This window comes from Mytilus californianus, unplaced genomic scaffold (genome assembly GCF_021869535.1).
Source record: "Mytilus californianus isolate M0D057914Y unplaced genomic scaffold, xbMytCali1.0.p SCAF_7, whole genome shotgun sequence".
NCBI classification, from domain to species: domain Eukaryota; kingdom Metazoa; phylum Mollusca; class Bivalvia; order Mytilida; family Mytilidae; genus Mytilus; species Mytilus californianus.
This window is the reverse complement of record NW_026262723.1, coordinates 38,373,058-38,395,909: the sequence shown is the minus strand read 5'-3', so window position 1 is coordinate 38,395,909 and position 22,852 is coordinate 38,373,058. Positions and strand designations below refer to the sequence as shown.

At 32.7% G+C, this 22,852-nt stretch overlaps 1 protein-coding gene across 2 annotated transcripts in view; it reads right to left on the bottom strand.

Annotated features, from left to right (window-relative positions):
• LOC127708511 (biorientation of chromosomes in cell division protein 1-like 1) overlaps positions 1-22,526 on the bottom strand; it is a 49,507-nt gene extending 26,981 nt beyond the window's left edge. For both annotated transcript variants that reach the window (XM_052213403.1, XM_052213404.1), the window contains exons 1-2: positions 22,379-22,526; positions 5,670-5,730 (exon numbers count right to left, since the gene is read on the bottom strand). In XM_052213403.1, coding sequence (XP_052069363.1) covers positions 5,670-5,730; positions 22,379-22,446 — 129 coding nt within the window. In that variant the 5' untranslated portion in view covers positions 22,447-22,526. The remainder of the gene's footprint in view (positions 1-5,669; positions 5,731-22,378) is intronic.
• Positions 22,527-22,852: the final 326 nt, after the last annotated feature.

Below are 22,852 nucleotides of genomic sequence, written 5' to 3'. Positions count from 1 at the left end.
TATACTTTCTCTCTATCTAATATAATATTAAAGGAAATAACCAAAAACAGTAAAATTTAATAAAAATAAACTATTTCCAACAGTCATGACAGTAACCCAACAATGGGTTGTTGAACTTGTCTGAAAATTTCATAACAGATAGATCATGACCCATTTATCACTTTAACTCCCATTCACATTTGCTGTAGTTTTTGAGATATAAGCCAAAAACTGCTTTTGTCCCCTATGTTCTATTTTTAGCCATGGCGGCCATGTTTGTTAATGGATCAAAACTTCAGACACAATTTATAAATCAGTTACCCTAAGGAACATTCAGTTAAAGTTTGGAAGTATTTGGCCCAGTAGTTTCAGAGAAGAAGATTTTTGAAAAAGTAAGACGCACGAAAAATGTCAAAAATAAACATTTCAAGGGCAATAACTCCTTAAGGAGTCAATTGACTATTTTGATCATTTGACTTATTTGTAGATCCTACTTAGCTGAACATTTTTGCCATTTACACTTTCTCTCTATCTATTATTATATTAAAGATAATAACCAAAAAACAGTAAAATTTCATAAAAATAAACTATTTCGGACAGTAACCCTACAATGGGTGGTCCAATTAGTCTGAAAATTTCACAGCAGATAGATCTTGACTTATTCATCACTTTAACTCCCCATGTCACTTTTGCTCTAACTGCTATAGTTTTTGAGATAAAGGCCAAAAACTGCATTTGACCCCTATGTTCTATTTTTAGCCATGGCGGTCATGTTTGTTAATGTATCAAAACTTCGGACACAATTTATAAACCAGTTACCCTAAGGAACATTCAGTTTAAGTTTAGAAGTATTAGGCCCAGTAGTTTCAGAGGAGAAGATGTTTTAATGCTAGCAAACATGATGAACAAATTGTGTAAAATTGTCTTTAAAGGGCAATAACTCCTTAAGGGGTCAATTGACAATTTTGGTCATATAAACTTTTTTGTAGATCTTACTTCGCTGAACATTTTTGCTGTTGACAGCTTATCTTTATCTTCAATAATATTCAAGATAATAACCTTTCCTTAAAATTACCAATTTAGTAGCAGCAACTCAACAATGGGTTGTTCGGTTCGTCTGAAAATTTCAGGGCTGATAGAATTGACCTATTGAACATTATTACCCCATACCAGATTTGCTCTAAATGCTTTAGTTTTTGAGATATAAGCCAAAAACTGCATTTGACCCCTATGTTCTATTTTTAGCCATGGCGGCCATGTTTGTTGATGGATCAAAACTTCAGATACAATTTATAAACTAGATACCCTAAGGAACATTCAGTTAAAGTAGAAGGTATTTGGCCCAGTAGTTTCAGAGGAGAAGATTCTTGAAATAGTTCATGACAACGATGACAGACGACAGACGACAACGAACGCCAAGTGATGGCATAAGCTCACATGGCCCTTTGGGCCAGGAGCTAAAAATCTATGACAATGAGGTCAAGGTCAGATAAATTGTGTCAGACAGACATATACACCTTACAATTTTTTTATACACCAAATATAGTTGACCTATTGCATATGCTAATGAAAAACAGACCAAAACACAAAAACTTAACATTGACCTATGAACCATGAAAATGAGGTCAAGGTCAGACTTTACCTGCCAGACAGACATGTGCACCTTACAATTATTCCATACACCAAATATAGCTGACCTATTGCTATTAGTATTTGAAAAACAGACCAAAACACAAAAACTTAACATTGACCATTGAACCATAAAAATGAGGTCAAGGTCAGATGATACCTTCCAGACAAATATGTACACCTTACAATCTTTCCATACACCAAATATAGTTGACCTATTGCTTATAGTACTTCAAAAACAGACAAAAACACAAAAACTTAACATTGACCAATGAACCATGAAAATGAGGTCAAGGTCAGATTATACCTGCCAGACAGACATGTACACCTTACAATCTTTCCATACACCAAATATAGTTGACCTATATTGCTTATAGTACTTGAAAAACAGACAAAAACACAAAAACGTAACATTGACCTATGAACCATGAAAATGAGGTCAAGGTCAGACTTTACCTGCCAGACAGACATGTGCACCTTACAATTATTCCATACACCAAATATAGCTGACCTATTGCTATTAGTATTTGAAAAACAGACCAAAACACAAAAACTTAACATTGACCATTGAACCATAAAAATGAGGTCAAGGTCAGATGATACCTTCCAGACAAATATGTACACCTTACAATCTTTCCATACACCAAATATAGTTGACCTATTGCTTATAGTACTTCAAAAACAGACAAAAACACAAAAACTTAACATTGACCAATGAACCATGAAAATGAGGTCAAGGTCAGATTATACCTGCCAGACAGACATGTACACCTTACAATCTTTCCATACACCAAATATAGTTGACCTATATTGCTTATAGTACTTGAAAAACAGACAAAAACACAAAAACGTAACATTGACAAATGAACCATGAAAATGAGGTCAAGGTCAGATGATACCTACCAGACAGACTTGTACACCTTACAATCATTCCATACACCAAATATAGTTGACCTATTGATTACAGTACTTGAAAAACAGACCAAAACACAAAAACTTAACATTGACCAATGAACCATGAAAATGAGGTCAAGGTTGGATGAAACCTGCCAGACTGACATGTACACATTACAATCATTCCATACACCAAATATAGTTGACCTACTGCTTTTAGTATTTGAGAAACGGACCTAATCACGTAACTTTAACCTTGATCACTGGTCCATGAAATGAGGTTGAGGTCAGGTGAACTCTGTCTGACGGACATGTAGACGTTGCAAGGAACCCATACACCAAATATATTTATCCTATTACTCATAATAAGTGAGAAATTCACATGACAAAAAAACTCAAATTGTTTTCCAGGCAGTCGCTGAACCATGAAAATGAGGTCAACAACAATGGACATATATTTGACAGAAACTTTGTAACATAAGGTATCTGTATACAAGATATGAAGCATCTAGGTCTTCTACCTTCTGAAATATAAAGCTTTATACAAATAGTTTACGCCGCCACCCCCAACGGATAGTAATACCTATGTCTCCCATACTGCGACTTTGGTTGCGGCGAAACAAAAACTATTATATATACAAAATTTGTAATCAGCAAGTAATCATATGGATGTTGTCTTAAAGTAATCTTAAAGTAATCATGATTACACCTGATTTTTACATTGTAATCGATTAAATTACGATTACTTGTAATTAAAAATTGCATGATTAATGATTACATGTGATTACATTGCAAAATGTAATTGATTACAGCTGATTACGATTACCCCATGCCTGAACAGGACAGACAATATTTGACAGAAATGTCTTTAAAAAGTTTATAATTACATATAGTTTTACACATAATGAAATGTTTGGTTGTTTGAATTCATTTAAAGGTTACGTCGTCTTAATCCTTGCAATTTAGCATATACTGATGCAATACTGCTATTGGCAACAGGATAGACAAAAAGGGTAACAGCAAAGAACTTGATATGGTGGTATATCGTTAACATACATTCCTGTTATCAGCTGGATACGACCACAGAGGTCGAACTCTGAACAGTTGGGGCAAGTATGGACACAATATTCAAGCTTGATACAGCTCTGAATTTGGATAGTGATTAAATATTTGACACATTATAGATTTCTGACACAGAATAAATGTGGTCAGATAACTTAAAAATTTGAAATGGGACATTTAATCTACTTAATGGTCCAATATCCAAAATCTAATTCCATGGTTAGATTCAGCATATAAAAAAAAACAAACCATGAATTCAAACAAAGTTTAATTTTGGACCCTTTGGACCTTAATATGGACTAATTTGAAAACAGGGCCCAAAATTAAAAATCTTAATGCACACTTAGATTCAGCAATCATAGAACCACAAGAATTCAGTTTTTGATGAAATCAAACAAAGTCTAATTTTGGACCCTTTGGACCTCAATGTAGACCTATTTAAAAATGTCCAAATATCCAATATAGTGTGGTATGGAACCTTGTGTTCCAATTTCATAGAGATCCATAGACTTATACTTAAGTAATTATCCATTAACCAGAAAAACCTTGTTTTGCCCCTAATTCCTGAACGGTTTGGGCCATAATCCCCAAAGTCAATCCCAACCTTCCCTTAGTGGTATGGAACCTTGTGGTACAATTTCATAGAGATCCATACACTTATACACAAGTTATTGTTCGGAAACTAGAAAAATGCCTTTTTTGACCCCTAATTCCTAAACAGTTGGGACCATAAACCCAAAAATCTATCCCAATCTTCCTTTTGTGCTATTGAACCTTGTGGTTAAATTTCATAGAGATCCATTCACTTATACTAAAGTTATTGTCCGGAAACCTAATGTCTTCAGATGTCGACATGATAGCAATATACGAACGCAAATTTCGGGACGTACAGACAAGGTTAAAACTTAATGCACCCTACGCCATGGCGGGGGCATAAAAAAGTGCTAAACATTATGAATTGCTTTCTCAGACTTGCATTGCTGGTGGTTATTTTTATGACCTTTGAAAACAAATTTTTAGAGGTATTTTTCTGTACAACATGGAAAATTGACAAATAATCAATCATTACACAGAATGATAATATATAGCAGTTTTTACTCTTGAAAACCATCTTATTGGCTATGAAAAACAAGCTTAAAATTTTATCAAAAACTTTTCTAAATAACCTGAAATTTCTTTTAAATATGGTAACAGGAGAGACAAAATATTGCACCACCTACCAAAAAATGTTTCAATATATTCCTGTATGGCATTATCAAGATTGCATCTTTTTATATGTTGTTCCATAAGTACTGTTTGTTGTGATTTGCTTATGAAGAGGACTGTTAACAAATTTCCAGCATTATTTATTCGTGAAAAAAGGTCGCAGATGTTTATAATGTTATTCTATGCAATTTTCTTTTAATATAGATTATAGGAATAAATCATTTGTAATTGAATAAAAAAATTCACATTTATAATTATCCCTTAAAAAAAATTCACAAAAATTACATCCTATAGACATGATAGATATAGGAAGATGTGGTATGAGTGCCAATGAGACAACTCTCCATCCAAGTGACAATTTATAAAAGTAAACCATTATAGGTCAAGGTACAGCCTTCAGCACGGAGCATTGGCTCACATCCAACAGCAAGCTATAAAGGGCCCCAAAAATTACTAGTGTAAAACCATTCAAACGGGAAAACCAACGGTCTTATCTATATAAAAACGAGAAACGAGAAACACGTATGAACTACATAAACAGACAACAACTACTGTACATCAGATTCCTGACTTAGGACAGGTGCAAACATTTGCAGCGGGATTAAACGTTTTAATGGTACACATATATAGATTCTACCACTGCATCAAGCATGATACGATATTTCTCCACTCAAGAAAGTTTTTTAAATGTGTGAGGTATATATATAATAACAAAATAAATGAAATAAACACTGCTGAAGACCATACAGTGCCCTATAGTTGTGTACATCCTGGTTCTTGTGGAAAGTTGTTCTCATTCATTGTCATTGGCAATCCTACCACATGAACACCTCCTTATTTTTATATGTTACCACTACATGTATGCCCCAAGTCACTTTATGCACTTTACTTGATATTACCTCGGCAACTGATTCTGAATCCCGTACAAATGTCCACTTTCTGACAGTAGTTTCTCGTTTCCTAAAAAAATAAGTATACAAATGTTTAATAAAAGAGTGCACACTGAAATTCATGCTTGACTTACCGATCATGATTGAATTCATGTTGAAAGCCTAAGAAAAAAGGGTTATACAACAAGTATTCTATAATCAAAGCACTAGAGCGCTACAAAGCAGTTGCCGCTAAGTCGATGTTTTTGTGATTTATACTAGGTTTTTATCTGTATATAAAAATATTATACCAGTACAGCAGTCAGGAGATTATATTGATCAAATACAGAAAAGACTATTGACAATTGATTTTAACTAACTCAGTATCATTAGGAGACAATTGAAGAAGTGAATTCTCTTTTTGAAATTGATAAGCAGAAGTGGTGAGACTTAAAAGAGAAGTGCTTGGTCAGTCATTGCGCTATAATGTTAAGTCTATATCTTAACATTTGAATTTTTTTTGTATTGTTCAAATCCAATTTCATTTTATGTCTGAGAATACCATTACAGTAACAGTTGTCTCAGTTTATGTCCTAAATTGACATTTATAGTTACATGCATTAAATGTTAAAAATGCAATAAATGGATCAAACCTAATTACTGAGGGCCATTATTATCATGTTTTAATGAAGTAAAGCATCATTTTGCCAAAAATTAGAATCTTTTGATGTACGCTGGAGTTGCGAGTGCCTAAAGAAAACAAAATACTTCTGTTCTTTGGCATAAACAGTTGTTTCTTTGAAATATCATATGACCCGTCTACAAGTTCAATGAGCTTTAGTTCTTAATTTTATTTCACACAATTAGCACTACGAGTAACAAGAATGGGAATGACACTGATAAAAAGCACTCAAATTTTGACTTAATTCATCTAAGTCAATCGAAAAACATGAAAAATTCGAAATCCATCTATAAATGATTGTTTTGAAACTTTACTAGTCCACCATTGTCTTTGACTTTAACTTGTTCTAAATTGATTAATTATAAAAACACAGGAAATTTATCATAGCAGAAGAAGAATATAAATTTTGTACTTCGACCAGTTTGGTATCCCCATGCAGGATTCTACGTCACAAATATGAAAGATTCATTATAGCATAAAAGCAATTGCTTTAAAAATTAAAGAACCTTAGTGAGCGCGCTCACATACCCCACGTCCCCACATTGTGATTGGAGAAATAAAATATGTGTAAGAAAAAAAAATTGTATAAGAAAAAAAAATTGAATCATAATTTCCTGTCAATAATCACATCTACATAGTATGTCCTTATTATCTACAAAGTTTCATGAAATTATGTTGTGTGGTTTCAGAGGAGTTGCTATGACAAACTGTTGCAGAAGTACTTTGAAGCAAATAAATTCAAAGGGGCATAACTCCTAGAAAAAAAATTGAATCATAATTTCCTGTCAATATGCACATCTACATAGTATGTCCTTATTATCTACAAAGGTTTCATGAAATTCTGTTGTGTGGTATCAGAGGAGTTGCGATGACAAACTGTTGCAGTAGTACATTAAAGTAAATAAGTTCAAAGGGGCGTAACTCCTAGAAAAAAAATTGAATTGCAATTTCCTGTTGATATGCACAACTACATAATATGTCCTTATTATCTAAAAAGGTTTCGTGAAATTCTGTTGTGTGGTTTGAGAGGAGTTGCGATGACAAGAAACAGGACTGACGGACTGACGGACGGACAGACGGGTCAAAAACATTATACCCTCCGCAACTCGTTGCGTGGGGTATAACAACAATATCACTGATCCATGTAAATGAGATAAAAGTCAGATAAATCATATCAGAGAGGAACATCTACACCTTACAATCATTCCATTCACCAAATATAGTATCTATGATATGGAAAAGAACTATCCAAGGAAACTAAACTTTGACTAATTAACCATGAAACAGTTCAATACATTACATTACAATATTGAACATGTAATGCTAAAATTTGGGCATTACACATGACATGCATTACTTGGTAAAATGTAAAGCATTACAGGGCATTACAATTACAAATTAACATTACCCCATGCCCGATATACACAGTGTCAAATATGACTGTCAAGTCCAATGACAAACCAGAAAAATTTCAATATCAAAAGTTAATCCACATTCAGTGTTACCATACCTGTCAACTGACCAGTATCCTGCGGGTCACACCCGAGAATTTCACTTCATACCCGGGATTTTTTAAATACCCGCTGGGTCGTTAAATAACCCGTGAATTCAGAAAATGACCCGTTTTCATCCAGGATTCTTGAGCCGTTAGACTGATTTCATAAGTGATTTTCCTTTGAAATACCAGCAAATTCGTAATACTTCCTGGACAGGCAGACCTGCCAACTTTCCCGCTTTATGGGGGATTTTTCCCATGAAAGGTGTGGACCTGACCCTTATAAAACTGAATTATTTAGACTAAATACCTTAAACTAGAGGCTCTCAAGAGCCTATGTCGCTCACCTGTATTTACTGATGCTTTGGAAATCATGTAAAATAAGGTTAAAATCATAATTAATAGTATTAGATATTAGATATTATAATGATATCTAAGATACTAACAAAAAACTGCAAAATTTCTGTGAAATTACTAACTCAGGGGCAGCAACCCAACAACTGGTTGTCCGATTCGTCTGAAAATTTCAGGGCAGATAAATCTTAATCTGATGAACATTTTTGCCATCTGTCAGATTTGCTCTAAATGCTTTAGTTTCAGAGATATAAACCAAAAACTGCATTTTACCCCTATGTTCTATTTTTAACCATGTCGGCCATGATGGTTGGAAGGCAGGGTCATCAGACAAATTTTTTAAACAAGATACCCTAATTATGATTAAGGCCAAGTATGATTTAATTTGTCTCAGTAGTTTGAGAGAAGAAGATTTTTGTAAAAGATTACAAAAATTTACGAAAAATTGTTAAAAATTGACTATAAAGGGCAATAACTCCTAAAGGGGTCGACTGACAATTTTGGTCATAACGACTTATTTGTAGATCTTACTTTGCTGAACATTATTGCTGTTTACAGTTTATCTCTATCTATAATAATATTCAAGATAATAACCAAAAACTGCAAAATTTCCTTAAAATCACCAATTCAGGGGCAGCAACCCAACAACGGGTTGTCAGATTTGTCTGAAAATTTCAGGGCGGATAGATCTTGACCTGATAATCTGTCAAATTTACTCTTAATGCTTTGGTTTCAGAGATATAAGCCAAAATCTACATTTTACCCCAATGTTCTATTTTAAGCCATGGCGGCCATCATGGTTGGTTGGGTCATCGGACATATTTTTTAAACTAGATACCCTAATGATGATTGTGGCAAAGTTTGGTTAAATTTGGCCCAGTGGTTTCAGAGGAGAAGATTTTTGTAAAAGCTAATGACGACGGAAGACGGACGCTAAGTGATGAGAAAATCTCACTTGGCCCTTCAGGCCAGGTGAGCTAAAAAGGCATTCACAGGTGTAAAAAAATACATTTAAACACATGTATACTCATTCAAAACCATAGATGTTCTAATTAAGTACACTAATGACTTGTTTAGGTATGCATTAGTTCCTCTTGTGCTCAAAATCCCCCATAGAGATTTTGAAAAGTTGGCAGGTATGGACAGGAGGTTCAAATACATGTAGCTGTGTTAACTGTCAAATTATGTGACCCATTAAGTGCATGGCTTCACTTGACAGCTTTGGTGTCAAACACACTGTTAAATTAACACCAATTACCTTAGCTAAAGGTCATAAATAATTTGTCTATTTCAAAGTTGTTTGACAATAAATTTGAGTCACTTCCCCTTTTTTGTCACCTTTCACAATATACTCCTTAATTTTATGTTTTTGTCGAGCCTTCGACTTTTGTTGAAAAAGCGAAACATAGCGATCCTACATTCCGTTGGTGTCGTCATCGGCGGCGTCCACAAATATTCACTCTGTGGTTAATGTTTTTTAAATTTTAATAACTTTCTTAAACTATCCAGGATTTCTACCAAACTAGGACAGAAGCTTGTTTATGATCATAAAATAGTATCCAGAAGTAAATTTTGTAAAAAAAAAATTCCATTTTTTCCGTAATTTACCTCTTAATGGACTTAGTTTTTCTGCCAGGAAACATTACATTCACTCTGTGGTTAAAGTTTTTATACGACCTCAAAAAAATTTTGGGGTCGTATATTGGTATGACGTTGGCGTCGTCCAAAGAAACATTGGTTTTCGCACTCTAACTTTAGTTTAAGTGAATGGATCTCTATGAAATTTTACCATAAGGGTTATAGTACCAACAGTTAAGGAATTAGGGGCCAAAAATAAGCATTTTCTAGTTTCCAGACAATAACTTGTGGAACGGTGTATGGATCTCTCTGAAATTATACCACAAGTTTCCATACCACAAAGGAGTGGTTAGGATTTGCTTTTGGGGGGTTATGGCTCAAACCGTTTAGGAATTAGGGGCAAAAAAGGGGGAAAAAAAAGGTTGTCCTGGTTAATGGACAAATACTTTAGTACAAAACATAATTTAAAGCAGTGTAAGGGAGATAAATCACATACAATATTTGAATTACCTCCCTTACACTGCTTTTAAATTATGTATAAAGTAATGGTTAATGAACAATTATTGGGGTTCTTTGATATGCTAAATCTAACCGTGTATTTAGATTTTTATTTTGGGTCCCGTTTTTTAAATTGGTCTACATTAAGGTCCAAAGGGTCCAAAATTAAACTTAGTTTGATTTTAACAAAAATTGAATTCTTGGGGTTCTTTGATATGCTTAATCTAAACATGTGTTTAGATTTTTGATTATGGGCCCAGTTTTCAAGTTGGTCCAAGTTGGGGTCCAAAATTAAACTTTGTTTAATTCAACAAAAATTGAATATATGGGGTTCTTTGATATGCTGAATCTAATCATGTATTTTGATTTTGGGCCCCGTTATCAAATTGGTCCACATTAAGGTCAAAAGGGTCCAAAATTAAACTTTGTTTGATTTCATCAAAAATTGAATTCTTTGGATTCTTTAATTTTGATGTGCTGAATCTAACCATGTATTTAGATTTTGGATATTGGACCATAATAGGTAAATTAAAAAAAATTAAGTTCTTAGACCACATTCATTCTGTGTCAGAAACCTATGCTGTGTCAAATATTTAATCACAATCCAAATTCAGAGCTGTATCAAGCTTGAATGTTGTGTCCATACTTGCCCCAACTGTTCAGGGTTCGACCTCTGCGGTCGTATCAAGATGCGCCCAGCCGAGCATTTTATTAAAATTTTAATAGCTTTCTTAAACTATCCTGGATTTCTACCAAACTAGGACAGAAGCTTGTTTATGATCATAAGATAGTATCCAGAAAGTAAATTTTGTAAAAAAAAATTCTATTTCTGTATTTTACTTATAAATGGACTTAGTTTTTCTGCCAGGAAACATTACATTCACTCTGTGGTTAAAGTTTTAAAAATTTTAATAACTTTCTTAAACTATCCTGGATTTGTACCAAACTTGGACAGAAGCTTGCATATGATCAAAAGCTAGTATCTAGAAGGAAATTTTGTTCCTGTTTTTCCGTATTTTACTTATAAATGGACTTAGTTTTTCTTCCAGTTAACATTACATACAGTCTGCAGTTAAAGTTTATTAGATTCATAAACTATCCTGGATTTTTACTAAACTTGGATACAAGCTTCTTACAATCAAAAAATAGTATCGAGAGGAATATTTTAATTTTTTTTCCCCTCATTTTTGTTGAGCCTGCGATTAACAGCAAAAATAGGCGAGACACTGGGTTCCGCGGAATCCGTACGAATTTTTTTTTTGTAAAAAGATTAAATCTAAAACAAATTGAATGAAAATACATTTCTTTTATTTTTATACCTTAGAACAATTAAAAAAATATTTTGAAAATTAATTTTTTATCTCTACTTCCTTTAAGGTACATGAGGTATAAAACCACTAATTCATAGCCCCATTGCTTTCTATGTTAAATTCTGCAATTTCAAGCATTAAAGGCTACTTTGTCTTAAGTTCAAATAAAGTGGCAGTCATTTCATGTCAAAACTATACCTTATACTGACTTGTGCTGAAAAATTCAACATACCTTTAATTGCATATTAGAGTGTACTGGTTCCCGGAAGTTTGATAGTACAAAAACAGGTACCGATCTGAGCAACAGGGCAAATGTGCCCTCTATTATAAATTTATATACTTCTTTATTATTCAAAGAAACTTTCAACAAGGGTTCTACAATAATCCTAAGTCCCCAAGCTTTCATTTGATACCAAAACTACCCAAATATTTCAGCTATTGACAAAGATCCAGCTATGCATAGGAACTATTTTGTTTAAAATATGTACTACTTTCTTGTATGTTCTTTCCGACCAGGCCTGAATTAGTGGTTCTATACCTATAACAGCACTAAACTTGTTATATTGACTTCTGCTTTACTTAATGTCCTTCTATGATCTATTTCTAGCATAGAAAAACACATAAAGCTTTTGTCAAAACACTATATCACTGAATTCAAGCTCAAATTGGACTGGTAATAACATATGCATTATACAAAGAAAACTCCATATGGATACTAATAGTGACAGATATGAGACTTTTTCAATTTTTACCAGTTTTTATTTGTTAATATCTACTCAAAGAACAATGTTCTCACCTTTATGTCTTATTTTTATCAGAGATTCTTCCTTAAATATAAATATAGTGGTCCAAACATGAAATATAATTGATAATTTTGTCCCCCCTTTTTTCTACATGTTGAAAAAGGAGATTTGATTTGGTAAAAACCATACTTTTATGTTTACACATGGATCAACAAGAGCAGTTTATGTATCTCCCGAATATACATGATATACAACTTGCTAAACTGGTTATAAATTGCATTTCAAGTGAGATTTTGGAATTCCTATATAAGTATACACCAATTTCCTTCGAAATAAATGATACACTAAGAAACCCAATAAAACATGAACACTCACTAGATAATTTGACTAAAAGCTAGATTTATACTATAAACCAGTCATAATATACATGTTTCATTGGTTTCAGTCTTAGATAATGCATAAATTTAAACTTCAGGTAAAGTCTTAACTGTGTGCAGGCTAAATGACCAAAAAAGGCTGAAATACCCTATTGTAGCAATTTCAGGGCTGTAATTTGACACCAACATAATTGTTACATAAAAAAAATAATGTAACATGATTACTAACAACAAATGTGACCAATTTTCATTGTAATGGGTATGATTTCTAAATTTGAATTTCATACGCTTTTCAGGTAATAGGTATAAAACCACTAATTCATAGCCCCATTGCTTTCTATTATAAATTCTGCAATTTCAAGCATTAATAGCTACTTTGTCTTAAGTTCAAATAAAGTGGCAGTCGTTTCATGTCAAAACTATACCTTATACTGACTTGTGCTGAATATTAGAGCGTACTGGTTCCCGGAAGTTTGATAGTACAAAAACAGGTACTTCTGATCTGAACAACAGGGCAAATGTGCCCTCTATTATAATTTTATATACTTCTTTATTATTCAAAAGAAACTTGAAACTTGAAAGAGTTGTCCAAAGATTTCGACCATGTAGACTTATTTGAAGATCTTGTCTTGTTGACCACTTTTGCTTTTTAATATTCACTCTATCTATTATAGTTTTCAAGATAAAAGGCAAAAATAAAAAAAAATGTAAAATTAATCATTTAAGGGCAATAACTCCTATAAAAAGTCATCTGACACTTTAACTTGTAAATGGTTGCTTTTGGGAGTATTTCTATGTTCAAACATAGGTATACTATTTCTTTTTAACTCCTCTTAGGATCTTTGATTGATTTTTGGATAAAAATTATATACACTGAAGATGACTGGTTTTAGGATTATTTTCATTTCCATAATCTTACTAAAAAGTTTTTATTCTATTTCCATGATTTCCCAAAAATATTCTTTTAAATGTGGGCTGAATCGACTTAACCCTTAGAGTGCCACAGATTTTTTTGTTAAATTACCTTTAAATGCTAGGCCCTAGATTTGAAATTTGAACGGAAAACGTCATAAAAGAAGCGTAACAATGCACAACATCATGCAATTGTTTCTGTCTGGAAACAGTTCTATTTCGACGTTATGCGTATGTCAGTTAGATTTCTTTAGGTAATAGATACGTAAATAGGCAATCTAACGGATTTTTATGTAATTTTGCAGGCAAATTAATCCATTATATCCTCAAATAAATATTCAAAAAATATGCAAGTAAGTTTTAGACTTTCAGAGATAAAGGAATCAGAATATTCTATAAAAGGAAGTACAAACATATATATATTAGATGCACGTAATTACGGTAAACACTAAAAATATTGAATAATTTGATTTTAGATTGACTTTTCTTAAACCTCTACTGCGAATTTTCTTTTTAAAATTATATTTCATTGTCCAAAATTTTCCGTTTTATTGATACGTGTATAGAATTTGCTGGGGGCTACCGAATTCCAGCCAGAATTTGCCACACAATGTTTTTTTTTGAGAATATGTAGTTTTACATTTTATGGGAAATATATGACAAAAAACTGTAGGTGACAAATATTCATTGCAGAACACTATAAACGTAATTGGAGCATGATTTTGCTTCAATTTATCTTTGTGCTTAACTTTGTCTATAAATATGTTTGTTTTGTTTATTTTATGAGAGTTTTTATATAACTTCATATTCATTCAGTAAAGTTGCAGTGAAAACAGAAACTCGAAGAAATATATCGAATTCAAGTTAAGTCATTGAACACACCTTTTCAATAGTTGATACTGGTAATATAAAAAATAAGATGTCGTATGATTGCCAATGAGACAACTATCTACCAAAGTTCAAATAAAGTAGATGTAAGCAATTTTAGACAGTTCCCACCTGCCCTAAATAGAAGGGCCGTCCGCCCTTGGTGCCTTTACCCCGCCCTTCTACCCTCCAAAGTAAAAGAATGCACCCCTCTGCCTTTTCCAAAAAATCAAATCTCCAAATTTCATGCCTACCGGCGTTTCCAGTAAAATTGTTACCTGATTGATTGTGTAACACTAATTATCTGACAATGGGATTAAGTTAAATACCTAATGCTTTGGCAGTTTTATCACCTTTGTTAATGATTGTTTACTGCTAATTAGTGGATATAAGATAATTGAACAAATACTAGGTATATTTAATACAGAATGAAATGTCCACATGTTATTCATTTGTAATGTTTATGTACAACATGTACACCTGAAAAAATTTATTTCAGTAGGCATAACATAAAAAATGAAATCTTAAACAATTTTACAGGCATACATAGTTTTGACTTAATTGGTAAAATATGTTTTGTTTCATAACCATGAGTATGAAATTTAAAGAAGAATCAAAGAAATTTGTACTTTGAACATAACAAGATTCACTTCCTGTTTTACTTCTTGTATTTTATAATCCTCCTGACATAGGAGCACTCAACAAATTTATTTTTAACAATGATGGAGAAAAAAGTAACTGTTTATACCTTCTGCAATATATTATTGCATCAATATAATGTGATCATCTACAGTCTCACCTGTTATATTTATAAAACTTACTGAGGAGCACTTTGGTGTGCACTTAAAAATACTTTTTTGTAGCAATTTAAATGATAATAAATAACTCTCAATAACATGTACTATATGTTTGAACAAGTAATTTAAATGTAGATAATTTAATTACATTAAACATTTAATTTTGCATGTATAACTCCATCTTTCAAAACTACTTGTTTATTTTTATAGACTGGTATAAGTTATAAAACATTGAAATTTCTGATGATTATTTTCCTTACCAAATGTACATGTACAAGTTTGTTTAGATTAACATCAACATATGCTTTGCTTCATGGTATGATAATTTGATAAAAAAAAAAATTCTTACTGGAACCAACATCAAGAACACATTAATTTCTGAATATGGTTTAAATACAACTAATGTTCTCCAGCTGAGCCTTGCAATATTCAAGGTAATTTATACACTGTCCAACAGTGCCCTTAAAATCTTGGCTATAACGCTAAAGTGCCCTTTCAGACAACTAGCACCCTTCTGCCCTAAGATTCAAGTTGGAACACTGATAGACAACCCTACGGCCTTCAACATTGAGAAAAACCCATACCGTAAAGTCGCTATAAAAGATATTTATTCTAGTATTCCACACCAAAATATAAACACAACAACATGTTTTTTTTTTTATTATCTGAACATAAAGAATTTCATGTACATGTACCAAGCTAATACATGTAATAGGTGTTCATAAAAAATGGGAAATTCTTCCATAGTTCCAACATGTTTGTTTGTCACACAAATACTTTTGTCAACTCTAAAGAGTACAGGAAATAAAAATAACCTATTCTTGTGAAGTTTATTTCTAGAATTCTTATTTGTCCCTTCTGGTTGATATTAAATTGTGGTTCTTCTTCATCTTCTGGTCATTTTGCTGAACCCAAAATCATGAAGTTGGAATAGAGTTGACGCCAGCCATCTTCCAGATCCTGCACTCTAGATTTATGAGGTATTGTTTATTATAATCCTCGTCTCATACATGTCATAGGTTTTCCTGCTATTACAGTCAGGGATATAACTCTATAGGGTTATTACAGAAAATAACTTGCATGTGTTATTACAGATACTTTCATGAGTTGTCTACTCTTTATTCCTTAAATTTTCTAAATCTGTAATAACATATGTTTGTTATTTGTAAAATAAATCAAAAATATTTTAATCTATAGTGGGCTGTAGGGAACTCTTGACACTTTGCGCAGAAACTAAATACATAGCCTTGATAACTAATGTTTTAATTAAATTAATACATTTTTGATTAACCATGGTAAATCAATGAGATTAGGCTTTTAAGGGATCAACTTAGCTGTAATAACAAGGCTTAGTTATTAAAGGAATGCAACTTATTATATGAGACACTTGGGAATTACTGAGAAGCTTGCGCAGAACCTCATTACATGCTCTGGTCATTATTTCTTACAATAAATTAAAATACATTGTCATTAAGCATGATGTATGTCTGGTCAAATGCTTTGGAGTGATGTAGAGAAGCTGTGATAACACCCTTTAGTTATTACAGGCATATTTTTTCTGTAATAACATAGGTGTAGTATGCATAATTGGCAAAATGTGAACTGTTATATCTTTCTATAGTTACTGAGTATACATAAAGACAATAGTAATATCAATAGAACTTATATACATTTTAACTAAACTAATGATGTACATGTATGTTGTCCCTATGAAACATGTAACATACATATGTTATCACAGTTCTTTGACTTTTTAGTCCACAATAACAAATGTATGTTATTTTTCTGTAATAACCCTATAGAGTTATATCCCTGACTGTATTAAAAATGCATTGTGACGTCACAATTTCCATTGAAAAAGAATGCCTAGTACCAAAACATATGATCTGACCATTCCGTTGGCCTATGTGCCTCACCGGTGGCACTCAAACGTAGTGTTTTTGAATAGGCTGAATAGGCGGTATGGCAGAAAATTCAAGAAAGGATTAAGGTTCATATCGACCCTTTGGCTAAAATGGTTGCTTATGAAAAATATAAAAATCCCGATAAAATTTTGCATGCCAATTCGCCCAACTGATGAAAAATGATGCAATCCCGTTGAATATAGGTCTGCCAACTTGCCCCACTTATGAATAAAAGAATTAAACTGTACTGAATTGTGGCCTACCTTTTCGTCCCACTTATGAATAAAAGAATTAAACTGTACTGATTTATGGCCTACCAACTCGCCCCTAAACAAATATATATACTAGTTCAGTGATAATGAACGCCATACTAAACTCCAAATTGTACACAAGAAACTAAAATTAAAAATAATACAAGACTAACAAAGGCTAGAGGCTCCTGACTTGGGACAGGCGCAAAAATGCGGCAGGGTTAAACATGTTTATGAGATCTCAACCCTCCCCCTATACCTCTAGCCAATGTAGAAAAGTAAACGCATAACAATACGCACATTAAAATTCAGTTCAAGAGAAGTCCGAGTCTGATGTCAAAAGATGTAACCAAAGAAAATAAACAAAATGACAATAATACATAAATAACAACAGACTACTAGCAGTTAACTGACATGCCAGCTCCAGACTTCAATTAAACTGATTGAAAGATTATGTCTTCATCATATGAATATCAGGCACAATCCTTCCTGTTAGGGGTTTAGTATCATACCATCATAACATATATAAAAAGAACATAACCCGTGTCATGCCAACAATTAAGCTATTTCAGTTGATATTTTATAGTGTGTCTTTCTATGTTGTGATGTTACACTATTGTTTTAGAAAAAGGGTGAAGGTTTGGTACCATTAAAACGTTTAAACCCGCTGCATTTGTTTGCACCTGTCCTAAGTCAGGAATCTGATGTTCAGTAGTTGTCGTTTGTTGATGTGGTTCATAAGTGTTTCTTGTTTTTTATATAGATTAGACCATTGGTTTTCCCGTTTGAATGGTTTTACCCTAGTAATTTTTGGGGCCCTTTATAGCTTACTGTTTGGTGTGAGCCAAGGCTCCGTGTTGAAGACCGTACTTTGACCTATAATTATATAATGGTTTACTTTTTTAAATGTTGACTTGGATGGAGAGTTGATTCATTGGCACTCATACCTCATCTTCTTATATCTATCTTGTTTTTTTTCAATTCTTTTTTTTTATAATTTTGACAAAAGAACCCTATCCATTAATTGCTATAAAAACAAATTGATGTTAGATTGGAATCCTTAAATTGTTATGAAAATATATCGGATTATGATACAATTAACAGGTTTCTTTGCAATTATTTTGCAAATAACTAAACTTGCAAGAATAAAGTTAGTCTCCAATAAATATGTAAATTACATAATAATAAATAATGTATCTACAATTATATTTTAAGAAGTGAAACATCATTTAAATTCAATAATAATCATAAATTAAATTTCTATTTTTTGGTATTCTGGGTAGATAAGTTTTCATTTACATGGGACGAGTTGGCAGACCTTAATTATATATTCATCTGGATTTTACCCATTTTCATAAGTGGGGCGAGTTGGCAGGAGTATATGTAACGGTATTTAACCCTTTTTCATAAGTGGGGCGAGTTGGTGAAAAAGTAGGGCGATTTGGTGTGGGGCAATTTGCCAGTGGGGAGAGTTGTCTTGCTTCCACTCTGAGTACAGACAAACCTGTGCATCTGGCAAAGTTTTAAGACATATGTAGCATGCCCTAGTTAAATCAAATAATATTTATAATGCATTGTATGTTTTAGAAAATTTAAAACTTAACTGGTTTTTGCAGTGCACTATTTAAAAATAACCAATTTGACGCTTACGGTAGCCGAAAATGACTGTTTGACGACTGACGGTAAAGGGCATTCCTACCCTCTCATATGGGTTAACGTACAGTTTCGAAAATAAACAACATTTTTTTTCTTTTTTTTCTTCTTCTTTAAGTTTCTAGCGATCCTTCAATTATTGAAGATTATTCGCCGGGCGTCGACTATAAAATTTTATAATTTACATTGTAGCAAGAAAAATAAAAAGAAACAAAATCAAAAAATCAAAATAATGTATGTACATTTGAAAAATTTCATTTAGATAAAACTATATACATTTGATAACAAAATAGTTAGGGATAGAAAATGGGGATGCAGATTCTGAGATCATACTCTTGAATCCCTGTACCGTACTGCATGATACTATTTGTTGTGGCAGATGATTCCAATTTATAACTGTTCGTGGATAAAATGAATATTTATAACTGTCTTTAGATGTTTGTATTTGCCTAAATGAGTGTGGATTGCTATGTCTAGTTCTATTGTCTAGTGGGATCAAAAGGTTATATGTAGGGACTGCAACAATTTCGTGTATAATTTTGTAGAAGAAGACAAGTCTGTATCAGAAACGCCTAATTTCAAGTGGGTACCAATTTAAGTCTGTCATCATTTCAGTAACTGAGCTGGTGTTATGGAAGCGGTTGCATGAGAATTGGCTGCTCTTCTCTGAACTTTTTCGATTTGTGAAATTTGCTGTTTTTGATGTGGATCCCAAATAGTTGAGCAGTACTCTAGTTTTGGTCGGACAAGAGCTTTAAATGCATGTGATTTAACTTTAGGTGAGGCTATTTTTAGGTTTCTACGAATAAATCCAAGAGACTGATTTGCTTTTGATGTCATGTTATCGATATGTTTGTCCCATTTTAAATTTGATTGAAGAGTTAGGCCTAAATATTTTGTAGAGTCAACTTTTTCTATAGAGTGATTGTGTAATTTATAAGTGAAGTCTAAAGGTTTGCGTTTTTGAGTTACACTGAGAATGTTGCACTTATCAGGGTGAAAATGCATGAGCCAGTCCTGCTCCCATCTGTGGGCCGCTTCCAAGTCAGACTGTAATTTATATGTGACATCTGGTTTTTTAATTTCCCTATAAATAATACTGTCATCTGCGAACAATCTTAAGGTACTATGTTCAATGTATTCTTCAAAATCATTTATAAATATTAAGTATAAAATTGGACCAAGCACTAGTACTGTGCCTTGAGGTACCCCAGATGTTACAGGAATTTTATATGATGTTTCACCTTCAAGGACTACTGTTTGTGTTCTGTTTGTTAAAAAATCTTGAATCCAATGTAATGCATTGCAATTAATACCGTAGAAACCGATTTTATACATGAGATGGTGGTCTGAAACTCTATCAAATGCTTTTGCAAAATCCATTATTATGATGTCTGTTTGAATGTTTTTATTATTTGAATTTGCAAGATCTTGAATAAATGATATTAACTGAGTTTCACAGGAGCGAGATGATCGAAAACCATGTTGTAAGTCATATAGTATTTTATTTTTTTCCAGATGTTTCATTATATTACTAGCTACAACATGTTCTAATAGTTTGCAGCAGATGCAAGTCAATGATATGGGGCGATAGTTTATAGGGTCGTGTTTGTCGCCTTTTTTGAATGCTGGACATACACTTGCGCGACGCCAGTCATCTGGGATCTTTCCAGAGTTTAGTGATGTTTGGAATATGATTGACAAGATGGGAGTGATAGATGTCTTACACTCTTTTAAAATTTTTCCATGGATGAGATCAGGCCCAGCTGCTTTGTTGATATTGATGTTATTTAGAAGTTTTTCTATGCCCTGTTTTTGTATTTTAATATCAGGCATCTGTGGATGTTTACTGACGCCCTTATCTGGTATTGGATCATCTGTTACAGGTGTGAATGCTTTTTTGAACTGTTCATTTAAAATATTAGCTTTTGAATCAGCTGTAAGTGAGCCCTCTTTTTGAAGTGGTGGTATGTTAGAGCTTTCAGACTTTTGTGTTTTTATATAACTGAACAGATTTTTGGGGAAGCTCTTTGATATAGTAGTAGGGTTGTCATCTACTGGTATACCACATATCATATTTTCAATATAATTCCAATAAGATGTTCTTTGTTGTTTTTGTATTTCATGTTTTAATTTTTTGAGTTGGTCTTGTTTCCCTTTGCCTTTCAATTTGTACTTTTGATATTTTTTCTTGTACTTTTTCATTTGTCTTCTAAGGCTGTCTGTTATCCAAGGTAGATTTTTGCTGTTTCTCATCATTTTCTGTGGTATGTTCTCATAGTGTTTTGTAATGAGTTTTTAAATATTAACCAAAGTGTATTTGTATCTTCACTATCCTTTTTATGCATGATCTTTTGATATGTTTGATCTTTATCCTCTTTAATTTTTTGCCAGTTTGCATTTTTATATTTATAGATTTTACGTGGCTTGGTTTGGCATCTTATTAATGATAATAAACATTCTATATATACAATATCATGGTCTGCCTCTCCTAATGGTGGCATGGTTTCAGTTTTTTCAATAATGGCTGGATAATTTGTTAACAAAAGATCTAATATTTTATCATTTCAAGTTGGTATGTTTACAACTTGTGCTAATGAATAGTCATCTATTGTCTCTAAAAATTGCTGATGTTGTTTTTGATTTGTTTTTCCAGGTATGACGCTTGTTGTTTCCCAATTGATGTTCCCTTAATTAAAGTCCCCACCAATAATTATGGCTGACTTCGAGCTGGCGTTTATTCTACTTATTGATTCATTCAGCAAATCTAAAGATGTATCATCATCTGGCTGAGGTCGATAATAAGCACATATATAACATTTACGTGCATTTGATATTAATAGTTCTACCCATATCATTTCACATCCTGTGTCTAGTTCTTTGATTTCTGTACATAAAAAATTATTTGATATAGCTATGAGTAGGCCTCCATGACATTGGCCTTTTTTATTTGGTGGTCTATCTTTTCTAAATACCGTGTATTGATCTTTTGAAAAATATTCATAAGATGATATGTTTTAGCCTTTAGGATCTAACCACAGGAGTTTGAAATCCTAGCAATAAAGGTGTATAAATATGCCAAACTCGACTATCACAGTAGAGCTTCGAGAGAAGAAGCTCTACTGTGAGAGAAGAAGCTGTACTGTGATAGTCGAGTTTGGCATATTTATACACCTTTATTGCTAGGATTTCAAACTCCTGTGATCTAACCAAATTTTATGTTTACAAAATTGTTCAAATTAATGAAAAAAAGGTATACTAAGTGAGTAATTTGTAGTTAAAATATGCGGTTAAACTAGTTTTGGTAAATATTCTTACGAAAAACGTTTCTCGAACGGCTGTAATTTATCTTTTGTGGGTCTGAACGTGAACAGTGGATTTGACATTTTCTAATTCCCGCTTTTTGATCTGTTTCTTTTTACGTCAGTTGGCTCAGATGGCAAATCAATACGGAACCAGTCGTACGTTTGTTTAAAGTCTTTAAGATAAAAGAGCGCCGTATTGTCGTGTAACTAATCACCACAAAATGTATAACTTGAATAATTACAGCGCCGCCTTACGGTCATAGTCCTCCAGAGGTTAATGTAGCGATCGAAGTGAGTGAAATATAACGACTGGATTATTCGGGTTACAAAATGTAAAGAAAAGCTGCTTTCTTTAAAAAAAAGAAATGCAATACGTGAACCCGAGATCGCTGACTGGTCACCAAAAAAATGTTGCTGAATAATGTGAATTTTTGTTTGCTTTTGATTTGAAATAATTAATAACAAAGCTGGATAGTTGTGAATAGAA